Source organism: Apostichopus japonicus, chromosome 11, assembly GCF_037975245.1.
Source record: "Apostichopus japonicus isolate 1M-3 chromosome 11, ASM3797524v1, whole genome shotgun sequence".
Taxonomy (NCBI): Eukaryota; Metazoa; Echinodermata; class Holothuroidea; order Aspidochirotida; family Stichopodidae; genus Apostichopus; species Apostichopus japonicus.
This window is the reverse complement of record NC_092571.1, coordinates 11,875,292-11,888,119: the sequence shown is the minus strand read 5'-3', so window position 1 is coordinate 11,888,119 and position 12,828 is coordinate 11,875,292. Positions and strand designations below refer to the sequence as shown.

The 12,828-nt window shown below is 36.8% G+C and overlaps 1 protein-coding gene across 2 annotated transcripts in view; it reads right to left on the bottom strand.

Annotated features, from left to right (window-relative positions):
• The window catches only part of LOC139975763 (uncharacterized), a 73,130-nt gene that overhangs the window by 17,557 nt on the left and 42,745 nt on the right, over positions 1-12,828 (bottom strand). For both annotated transcript variants that reach the window (XM_071983924.1, XM_071983923.1), the window contains exons 3-4: positions 9,869-10,192; positions 4,715-4,972 (exon numbers count right to left, since the gene is read on the bottom strand). In XM_071983924.1, coding sequence (XP_071840025.1) covers positions 4,715-4,972; positions 9,869-10,192 — 582 coding nt within the window. The remainder of the gene's footprint in view (positions 1-4,714; positions 4,973-9,868; positions 10,193-12,828) is intronic.

The following is a 12,828-nucleotide window of genomic DNA, read 5'->3' as shown; positions in this document are numbered from 1 at the left end:
GACAAGCAGAAAACTTCACTCGCAAGCAACGGAAAGTTAACATTTTCAGAGCGCGGCACGCGGTTTGGGGTGAGTCTTCAATGCCTTTAATGTGTTAGCCATATTGAATGAAAAGTGCAACTGAAGAAATATCTGGCACTCCTTTTATGGAGAAAGAATGTAGGATTTACTTTCAATATTATTTGAAATAGATCACATTTTTTATTACATTTTGTCACCTCACCGTCTGTCCCCTCCCGTCCTTTGCTCATATTAGCTCACACTCTATTAAATCAAAAAAAGACAAATTCTTGACCTTGCGAATAGTTGGTAAAAGATAACATTTTTACAAAGTTCATGAGAATTCATTGTCCTTTCAAGAAATAATGCCCGAGGCAGTTTAATATTTGACATGAAAAAAATTGTTTGATGGCACTTCATTACCAGCTTACAGCTTTAGTGACCTGCAATGATATAATCCTGGAACTGTTCTAATGCTTGTCAATTTGAAAGATTACCAGAATTTATAAAAATAAGTCAAAATACATGAATTGCCAGGGACCTTTCTCAAAGAGAAGAGGTCTTCATTCCAACAGCTGAGTATACAGCCGAAAAAGCTTACAAGATGCTACATGTCTGCAAATTGTGTGATAAATATAACTCTTATGTTACCCTAGTACTAAGCCATCAAAAAACTTTCCACATTTGAAAATAATACTAAAGATGTCCCCCAAAACCCTGTTTGACTTGATCAAGGTTATTGGGGAGCCAATACTGGTGATCTTTTATAGCAAAATCCTCGCATATCCATTTGTTTCTATGGAAGAGTCCCATTTCCACTGTCAATTTCACAGCTGTCAATAGTCCAGCCAACCCAATGAATAATGTATATATATTGCCTCATTCTATATCCCGATTGGTTGAATGGGCGGAGCTTGTAAGGTCGCGAATATATACATGCACGTACTTGATGTTGATATCAAGCGCGTGCACACCTACGTACATGAACGCACATGCACTGTGCACGGGTATTCAAGCAAGGTGAGGGCAGGCTACTCCACGAGTATAGCGTGTGATCGATGAATAGTCATTATTGGGGGCGTTATTATTGCAAGGGTTTCTAATTGTGTTAGGTCCCTATGTGGGAGTGTTAGATACGTAAACAGAAAATGATATCATTGGCTAGTTTACACTATGACGTATTCAGTCAGCCATGTACTATGTTAATACACACAGTTTTGATTAAACACTGCACGGTCAACCCTATTGTTCAACCCTATTGTTCAACCCTATTGTTCACTGTAGTAAAAATATGACCTGGAAATCCATCCAGGTCCCTATGTACAACATTCATTGTTAAATTGTTTTTCCCTCTAATCAGTAGTGTACACTTGGATGCACATGAAAATCCATGTATTAAATAATATCAGTCATGTACGACATCACACGAGCCCTCCAAAGTTCACGTCGTCCATACAGTTTTCCATTGAACTGGCTTTGCGTGTGCGGTGAGAAATGCGACAAAACAAATAGATATGTGGTCTTTTACACCCAAATTCCTTTACGACCTGCGACCAATTTGGGAGGAGCAAAATATTGATATTTATGTGAGGGGACTTGACTAATTGGGTATTAATTTTTATCTTTTTACAGTACACCTTAAAGTATGAAGGAGGTAGATTCGAGAGAATTAATTGAGTTACAAATCGGGAGGATAAATGCAAGAATAGCTCTATTTATAGAATTGAGAGCATCACAAATGGGGACAAAATTACTAGCGACAAATTAATGTAATTATGTAAATCATGACCAAAGAAAATAAGTGATAGATGTGCCGGCTACACCGAGAAAGTGTTTGGTAGTAGAATCAGAGGCGGCACTCGGTCTGGTAGGCTTGATGAATTAGGGAAAAGATACAGAATCCCTTCATCAATTTCTCTCTTCAAGATTTAATTTCATATTTTTATAATATTTTTCAGCTTCATGATTATAAGTGAAATTACTTAGTGTTGCCTAGCAACTGTGAGAGAATGGGTCTTTGATCTCTTAACGTAACACAGAAATTGCAAAGACTAGAAATCCAATTTCAGGTTCGAAAATTGCACTATATGCAGGAAATGCAGATTACATATTTTATTTTCCAAAGGGTAAAGAGAGTAATACTTGAAAAAGAAACAGGAGTAGGGAAAAACATGAGTACAGCCCAGCAAGTATGTCATCCATATGTTACACATCTCACATCAATTTGGTAATACATGAAAGCATATATGATTACTTCTGCATATGATCACAATTTATTTCCATGGCATAATTGAATCTAGCCATTTTTGCAATATTTGTAACAGAAAACTGTCACGGTGACAAGCTGAAGAAATTCTTTCTGCTTCTTGACATTGCCCAAGATTGAACTGGGCATTCCGAAACGAACAAATTCTGTCTAACATGTACAACCAGGGATTCTTGACAAAAGCCTGATGAAAACCGACATGCAAGTCGGCTGCTAAACAAGAGTTTTTCTCGGACATAGCTGACTGGTTTAGGCATTTCCAAACCACGACAATTACCTGTCTCCATTTCGATCGACCTAGCCTATTCAAAGGTGTTACATTTAGCACCAGGGCATCCACTGACCCACTTCAGGGTTTATGCCCACATATCATCATTCTGTGTCTACCATTCTGAGGGCTAACATACAAAGTCTGCTATTCCAGTAGCATGTCTGTTAATGGCACGTCAAAGTGCATGTCTGTCTGTCTGTCTGTCTGTCGTGATACTCAATGCATCCATTCATAACGTACTGAATAGACAGCTAGGAAATAGCTCCTTGACCCATGAAAAATAAAAGACTAATTTACGAATATACGATTGTGAATCAATTGTGCACTGTCCAATAGCACACCATTTTGGTCTACATATATACTTTCAGTAAATTGGTTCACTACTAGTTCCTACTGTAGGAGGAGCCGAGGGGTGGATCCAGGGAAAGGACCTAATGGGTCCAGGCCCGAGCCTCTGAAATTTGTTGACACTAAAACTTAGTTACAAATATAATTTTGTCCAAAACATGGTAAAAGTGGTATGCTTCACCCACAGGCATTTTTACCCTGGATGTGTTCTTGAGGTGCATGGCTATTAATTTCGATATTAATTTCATTATCGGATGAATCAAGTCTATACCGGCCCTAATCACCGAAAAAATCCTTGATACGCCAAGTCTGCAAGGAGCTATAAGGGGCCCAATTAGCTTCCTGTGTCTGGTATGACTGTGTGAATCATTGGTTTGGTGCAGGGCTTTGAATGTTTAACAGACGTCCTTGCAGTGTTTGAAATACACTGTAACCACTAGCCAATTAGCTGCCTGGGGATGGTATGACTGTGTGGATCATTGGTTGGGTGGGCTTTGAATGTTAAACAGAACTTCCTTGCAGTGTTTAAAATACATTGTAGCCAGCAATCCTTATGGAAACAAACATGAACAAAGTTCATATCCAGGGAGCTATCATATCCCTGCCCTCACCATAACAAATTTGTGCCACTGGAGAATAAGGTTACATAAAAACTGAAATATGTGCTGTTAATATAACATACACTGACACAATTAGCTCAAATAAATAATAAACACTGAGCAGCTACCATTGACAGAAACCAGTACCAATCTACTAGGAGTCAGGAGGTCTGGGTCTGATCATCTAAAGGGACCAAAGTATGTTTGCTCTGAAAAGTAATTCTTGAAATGATTTCATTCTTCTCAGATCTTGCTATAGCATACTCGTAAATATTCTTGCTCTCAAAAGATTATGAATTCAAAGGGACCTGAAGAGAGAACTGAGTTGTCAAGGAGATATTTGCAATAATGCTGGAAAACTACTACAGTTTTGGAAGGGAACAGGACAATTATGGGATTTGGGACAATGTTCAGAAGATATTTATGAGCTGTGCCTTATGACTGGAAGACTTAATCTCATAAATATGCCAGTTTATGGGTGATATGTCAGAGAGAAAGGAGCATAATATTTCTTTCTATGCCACTGAGCTTCATGGGTACTCATGTAGAGCATGCAAGGTGGCATAATTAGCTGTTTCAGTTTTGGGAAACTGTCAATGCATACTTCTATGGTTACTAGATACACAACTTCAAATTCCATTCATGTTACACTTCACCACCAAGTATTGATGAATTGCCAGCAGCTGTTTGTTGACACTTGGTTGCATAGCTAGCTTTAATAAGTTCAAGGAAAGAATCGTATGTAAGATTTACAAAATGAAGACTTTGGGAAGATGAAGCACTGAGAGTGATCATGTTGTGAGGAGACAGGTAATCAAATGGAGTCGATGCTATACCATTAAGAAACAATTAGTTTACCACCTAAGAATGGCAATGGTACAAAAATACAAAACTCATTCTGTTTTTAAATCCGTAACAGTGTGAAGCCGGCATGCAATACCATAAATTTCACGAAATATCTTTACATGTAAAATAATACAATAAATAGCCCGAATTTAAAAACATTGTGAACCAAAGACAGCGGTCATGTGGGACTCCATGAACTACTGACATGCTTGTCATTAAAACAGAAATTCCAAAACTTAAAGGGTTTAAATATTTACAGTGAAATATTGTTGGCAAACTTAATTGCAACCTACGTTTAATCTTGACACGGTGAGCCAGAGTGCCTTATGTAGTGAGGACGCAGGGTTAAGGGGAGGAAGCCAAATCGATATAAAATGGACTCACTTGTTGAACTATCCTTCTGGAAACTGCCGTCAGAATCCGTCTGAAGATTTGGAATGCTTGTCTTCTCCTCTGAGGATACTTGCAATGTTGCTCCCATCGTCGTCGTCGGCATCGATGAAGAGATTGTGGTCGTAGTGGGTTTGCCCGTAGATAATTTCACATCTGTACTGTCTATTTCTTGACTTGAAGATGAGATCTGTTTAGAGGTGCTCTGAATTGTGGATTCTACACTAGGTGATCTGACTGTTGTCGTCATTTCTGATAAAGAGAAGGAAAAAAGAAGAAGGATGGCAACATTAATTTTGAAAAGAGCAACAAAGTGGTTGGTCAGCTAGAACAATAGGATACATATTTGAAACAGGTGACTTTCATAAGACAAAATGAGACAAACCTTTTGACCTATGGATCGAGAAGATTCATCCAACTGAAAAAGGATCTTGTTAGACTTTAATTTGGAAAAAGATTTCATCCCTGAAATTCTCATAACAAAGGCTCAAACTTGTCATGCATGCTTTTAATGGGATCAGTGTTGCATATAAAATATGCTAGAAAGCCAAAGAAATTGGTCACTCATTTCCAACTTTATCAAATAATTTTTACCTGCCCCACCATTCAAACTATTTCTCAATTTTCTACTATACAGCAAACCTTTTAAGCAGGAAATAATTTATACAGCATATCCAGCATAGCAAAATACTATTCAATCTAGTTGAATTGCTATATAAGTCCAAAGATGTGTAGCAGTTATCTGTACAGGAATTATAGTATTTTATTATAATGACGAAAGCTTCAGAGCCGCTACACAACGTTTGAAAACTAAATTTAATAGTCCCTGTTAAACTCAATATTATTTAAGGTTTTACTGGAAAAAATTATAGGGCTTAGAGGCTTTTGCATGTTGCACTTTATAAATTACTATTATTATTATATTCATAGATATATTTCAACCCACACTGGATATAACGTTGCACGTAAAATCCATAGCCCAGTATAGGGTTCAAGGGCTTTAGAGCAACACTGCATATAGGTACAGACTGGATGTTTTTATCAGTGGTCTAGATTTTCCAACTCATTACCATTAATACACTTTGCACATCACATGATCAGGAAGTGCTCTTCGATGCAGAAACAAATTTTCGACATTGTTACTATCTTCTGCCATCAGGACATCCCTGGTTTCATGATAAAGTAGGTAAATAGTGACCCTACAATCTCACCAATTGGGGGGGTCAGGCATAAAAAATTGGTGCAGCCAACCTTGTATATAGATACCGTTGTTGTTTAATGTGCAGGAAATAATGAAAAGCGGGAACCTCTTGGTACTTTAATCATTTGATCCTCTGATCTTAATCCTGTCTTTTCAAAACTACAAATTTTTTCAAAATCATTGTTTAGCTCAACTGAAAGCTTTCAGCTGAGCTATAGCGATCGTGCGATATTTTGCCGAAATTCTGTCACTTTTTGCCACTGCGTTCAGTTGAATGACTGCCATATCATCATTTTTCATTCAATTTGGCTGATATTTTGTCAGTGACTTGCGTGAGTTAAGATTTCATGAATGCAATATACGTTATAAATTATCTGAATTAAAGGTACTACAAAGGCAGCTCTGCATTTTAAGTATTCGAGAATGGTAATTATAGCCTTTTGACTTTACAAATATATATCAAACTTTCATCATTGTTTATTTCAATAAAAAATATTTTAAAAATACATTTATCTTTAAATCTTTTCTTTAAAACAAATGTTTACAACTTTCTAACATGGACTCCCCATCAGTAACATAGGGATACCATGGGTAATTAATTGATGACAATAATTTTCGTTGTAATTATGGAAGGAATCATTTGTCATCATTTTGATGCCAAAGAAACTGTTTGAAGCACCTGAATTTGTGTTTTCTCATCCATGATTTTTGTTCCGCAAACAACTGCTCATAAAGAGGTTTTGAGTCAATCATCCGAAGTGTCTGCAAACAGGTTCACCCTGCGTATTAATTCACCTGCTTGTGAGCACTGGGCTTTCTGTCACATTTTTAAACAGTAAAGATCAGGCAATATTATGATCTATATATGATAATGCCCTCAGCTGGCCCCTCTTTGACACCGTTTTGTTTTGGTGTCTTAATGATCGAGCTCAGCATAAAGGCAACACAAAGCAAATTTATTTAAGTTAGTATTATTTAACTACCAATCAGAAAACCACTTCAAAGTTGTGAAACTGTTACAAATTCAATGACTCTTTTACCAAGTAACACATTAGTTGTCACAATTCAAGCTATTAAAGAGTTGAAGGCATTCAGACAAGTGAGGGTTTTACTTGGCGGCCTGGGCCAAGGATTAGATGGGATGCATATTAAAGCAAGTGAAGCGAGAAATATTGGAAGTGCAACAAAGCAACGATTCGCTAGGGCCAGATTTCTTTTCATACTGTAGGCCCCTTTGGAGTGAGGATAGAGTAATTAATCTAGTGTTACCCAATTATTTTACCTCTTCAACATTAGAATCAATCACATACAAGAAGATCTTACAATCAATCTTCCCAGATAAATTCAATATAGGTCAACAGGTCAACATCAAGGAGGATACGAATACATTTTAAATGGCAGCATGCGTTTTTCAGGCTTTGGGACCCCTAAGGCTCCAGGGGGGGTTGGGCCTAGAGTCAGTCCCTTGTGTAAGTTCATTTCAAATAAATAGAATTAACTTGAAGCAAGATCTGTATAATAAAATTTTGCGACAACTTTAAATCTAGGGTATCCATAGATAAGGTACACTTCTGTAGACATATTTTTGACTGACAGGTTAACAAATCAACTTTCTAATCATATGATTGTCAGCTATCATTGAGCACAGGATTATTCTTCTCATTGCACATCACAAAGAAACAGTGGGTATTCCAAGTGGTAAGAATGGCACGGTAGAGTGGAACCAATACTTTGACCAAAGAATTTATAAAGGGTAAGGTCATGCAAATAACCTATCAGTAAAAGTGCTGCCATATCATCATGATGCTGCCCACAATTAATAGTAGGATATATACAGCGTTACCAGTTAAAATGAATTCTAGCCGACGAAATCTAGATCGTGTAGTATGTGATTTATGAATTTTTCTTTGCATATCAAAATAATCTGCAATGTGTCAAGATGTGATAATGTAAGTTATGTGACAAAGTCAGGTACCACCTGAGGTAGTTGGATACCTTGAAATATGCTAGAGTATAGATGTCAAAAAGACATTGTCACCAAAAACCAATTTTAACTGTCCCTCTAAACGTCAATTCCTTTTCTGTCAAAACTGTTGGCACTTAAATGTGATCAGGACATTGTTTCATACAGAATAATTGAACCAAAGTACTTTTCAAAACTTTTGTCACAAAAATGACATCAATTTTATGTTGAAATAAGAACAAGACAAAAATGAATAATTACTGTGGCTAATTTAGCTATGATCTCTTACTTGCAGTAATTTATTATCAAAAGTAATAAATATCGACCCAGCAAAAGCATTTTTCTCTCCAAACAGCTAATCGATGTAATTAACGATCCCTTTTGTGTCTGAATATCACTGATTCCCCAAACACTTTCTGGTTTGGTGATTTACAAGCGACAATATTCACCTTTCTCCCAGTCTACAAGTGCATCTTCCATATCTACCTAAACTACATGATTGGAACGTTTAGGAACAGCGCCCCCACTTCTGGGGCACTACCCACCTTCTCTTCCTTCTGGATCTACCCAAACTGGATAATGATGTAACTATCTCTATATATATATATATATATATATATATCTATATATATATATATATATATATATATATATATATCTATATATATATAGAAAGACTTTTTCCAAATTTATATTTAAATATATATCTATATATATATATATATATATATCTATATATATATATATATATATACATTTTGTTTTGTTCCCCCAAAGTCTCGCTATGTGAATACAATGCCCTGGATATGTAGGCCGGGGAATAGGTCTGCCGTACTTTACATTGTTTTTTTTCTTAATTACAAGGTCTTGTTAACACGATGTCCTTGATGTCCTGTAAAAGTCATTCAGGTAAATCAGAAATAGCTCACATAGATAGACTTTTTCCAAATTTATATTTAAATATATATATATATATATATCTATATATATATATATATATATATATATATATATATATCTATATATATATATATATACATTTTGTTTTGTTCCCCCAAAGTCTCGCTATGTGAATACAATGCCCTGGATATGTAGGCCGGGGAATAGGTCTGCCGTACTTTACATTGTTTTTTTTCTTAATTACAAAGTCTTGTTAACACGATGTCCTTGATGTCCTGTAAAAGTCATTCAGGTAAATCAGAAATAGCTCACATAGAAAGACTTTTTCCAAATTTGTGATGTACCCTGGACCCGAGAAGACTGACGGTGAATGGTGCTACCCTGTCCAGAAAATTGTTCCCCATTTTCAGCTACATTTTTACTCCAAGTAAAGAAAGGGAGAATATAATTCACTTGTATTCTTCTGTAACTGTTATCATTTGGTATTAATTTCTTTCCTTGTTGATGTCGACTTTCCATTTTCCTATTTTCAAGTGCAAACTTGGACGAAAAATATTTTACTCTTCTTGCCCGACAACCGTTTGATCAAATGCATTTGCTTAACATGACATGCGTTTTTAATGTAATGTAGATTATATTCAATCTTTCTGCATTATGTGTGTGCACACTCTCGCTGCCCTTTGACCAAATAAAATACTCCAACACTTTCATATCTGGGGATTTACTTCGCTAATCTCTTACAGTCTCTCACTCTTTATTCGCACTCTCCTATTTACCTACTAAACTACAGGACTCGAATGCTTTAGCATATGGCACTCGCTTCTGACGCACTTGCCCACTTACGCTTCCCCTATGGCTTTAACCAGCAGCAGAAACATTTTGTGAAAAATCACATAGTTCTTCTGGATGATAGAATTGGAAGAGTAAGTGTGGTGGGGGGAAGGGAGGAGGGATGCCCCAGTAGTGAGGGTGCAGTGCTAAAACGAAAGCCTGCATCTAAGTAGATAAGGAAGTGCAGATGCAGAGCTAGAGGCAGGTAAGGGAGAAACAAAGTAAATTTTTGAAGGGCAGTTGTAAAACTCACCTATAAAATGAATTTGAAAAGAATATCCATTAATACAGTCTTCCTGATAACTGTCGTCTATACAACATTTAACTTCTTCCTCTCCCGGTCTCCTGAAAGTCCACGGAATTGAACAGAAACACTGATATCTATTTGCATGAAGGTTCCATTTCAGAGAACAGGGACAACCTCCCAGATGCCTCTCTCGGTTCTGTAACGAGATATAAATGTTCGTCTGGCGCGGCCGGATCTGCGTGTAAGGTATGCAGGTATAGTTTATATTTGTGTCGATATAGAGAGAGTATTCCCCGTTTGAATCTGGAAGCGTCGAGCTGATGGCACCGTCTACAAAACAGAAAGAATAAAAAGGAAAGAAGAATAAAAAGAAAGCTTTATTTGAGAAATTTATGAAATCTGAAGGGTCGGTCCTATTTATTGACTCGTTTAATTAACCGACCCCCCAAATGTCATGAGCATTGGCACCAAATTTTAGCTCGTTAAAAACTGCCAGGAGTTTCCAAAAGCAATTTTCTTTAGCTGCCCCTAATCCTACAAATTGTTCCCAGCCTTTGAGGACCGATCAAAAAACAGACAATTATTAAATGACTCTATGTAAATAGTGGCAGTAAAATGCTTGAGATTTCAGAATGGATGAGGATTATCTTACATTCTACGCATGTGTAGACACTCTGGATGGTAGAATGAGAAGGAAGGGCAACGACCGGAGGAGCCCGTCGTTGAGGGTGCACAGTGTTAAAAGATTACCAGGGCATACTAGACACAGTAGAATGAGGTGCTAAGGTTGTGAGGCGACAGGTAAGCAAGGCGCGAAGTAAATGAGGATTATCTAACATTCTGGCATAAAATTTAGGGGCAATGATGACCATTCCCTATACATAACTCCTTTAGGTAGAACTTGCATCTATATAGTCATGTAAAGTAGTTCCATATACTAAATTGTGTATCATTACATCCTGCTTTGCCATATCATACAAGATTTAACAATGACCAGCACTGTCAAAACAGATGGGAAAGTACCTGATTTGCGTGGAGACATGTAAGACAGTGAGTGAAAGAAAAATTTGTTTTCGACGGAGTTAATTTTGACAAAAAAATTTAACATGAGACTTCAGATTTGAATTTATTATTATTAATCGTCCAAAAGAATGCTCCCAATTATCTATTTATTCAAAGAATGGTCACCGATGCCTCAATTTCAACAAATATTTCACCGCCACCCGCAAACTTATCGTGATTCCTCCTCACTGACATATTGAATTGTCTAAAGTAATACTATTCCATATCTGGAAATAAATTCGACAACCACCCCGAACAATCAGGAAGGTGTATTTCAAAACTGTTACCAATTGTTTTAGCAAATTTGTAGCCAATACTCTGATGACCCTTTAAATCCACATGATTTTCTTCCATATTGCCACATGAGAATCCTGTCTTTTCCTCCAGCATGCCATACGTGTGTACACTTTAACCTGTACCAACATACCTCGGGCCTGCCTCCAGAAAGTAACAGATGAAACACCACTAGTGGTGTGAGTCACCCAGAATGCAACAGACCGAATAGATCTTACATCTGAACATGATAACATCACTGTACATCAATATTAGATGAGCTTGTTTAGTCAAGGGTAAATTGGCGCGGACAACTCTGATCTTGCTGGAACCCTAATTATTTTTACGACACTCTTGGGGATTGATAGCAATAGCACGATACAGATGAAATGTGTACACAAACTTGATCCAGAGAGGAAGTCGTTCGGTATACTTGACTGCATCCTGTGTTTAAACTAAGATGCAGTCGTGAAGAATAAAGAGGGGAGGTGTACACCAAACTTCTTTTAAGACATAACAAACGAATCATTAATTGAACTTGAAGGCGGTCGAACGGAAGTCAGCACATGTCTACATTGAAACCCTGTCTTGCTACAAGTTTGCCTAATGGCACATTTAAGCCTTACTACCGTGAAAATCCTGACTCTGCCCCGTTGATGGTTGTAAAATATTTTGTCTGACCCCAAGAGTTGCAAATTTCAGACGACTCAGTTAGTCCTTTGTAATTATAAATGATGACAACTTTGACCTCACTCTGTTTTGTTAAAAATTGTAGGCTAGGCTTGGGGTTAGGATAAGATCTTTTATTATATATTTTACTCTGTAAATGCAAAAACATATATTGCAACATTAATGGGCAACAAGACTTTTTCCTATGTTCCAGTATGTTAGTGTTTCTGAAGATATCATGTTGCTGCCACAACCAGCGACTTTCTAAAAAAAAAAAAAAAATGTACTGTTGTTGCTGTTCACTTGAAAGTGACTGTCTCCACCCCCCCCCCCCACCCGATCTCATCTATTGGTACATGATGCTGCAGCCCACAATAACACAATTTATTACCATGACTACTGAGAGAATTTTTCCAATAGCAAAGGAAAGTAGAAAGAAATTTGAATTCTGATTAGCTTCTTGCATGTCATTATTAAACATAATATGAAAAATTGTGGGCTATGGAAATTATACAACTCAATGTTGACGTTCATAATAAAGATGAAATATCTAGGAAATTCACTGTAATGTAGCCTTGATCAATGCACAGTTTTCGTATAGGATATACTAGGTGAGTTTGAAACACTTTCAAGGGACAGAGTTACAGTACTCAATTTATACAGAACATATTCCTTAAATCTATGACATTCCTAACTAGCTGAGTCCCATAATCAAATGATATCAGGGCATCACAGAATATTTTCCGGCGAAAGAAGAAGAAGTTGTAACTATAATCAAGTTTCTGGAAAGAGGTTTTGCAGCTTAGTAAATTTGATGAGGCCCCTTGCTGTAGTGACTCTATTAGATAAATCAATCAATTAAATCTTTAAATAGAATCAAGTTCAGTAATTGACAGCCATGAATATAATTTTACAAGATTACACTTAAAATCTCTACAGTGCTGTAGGTTTACATCAAACAC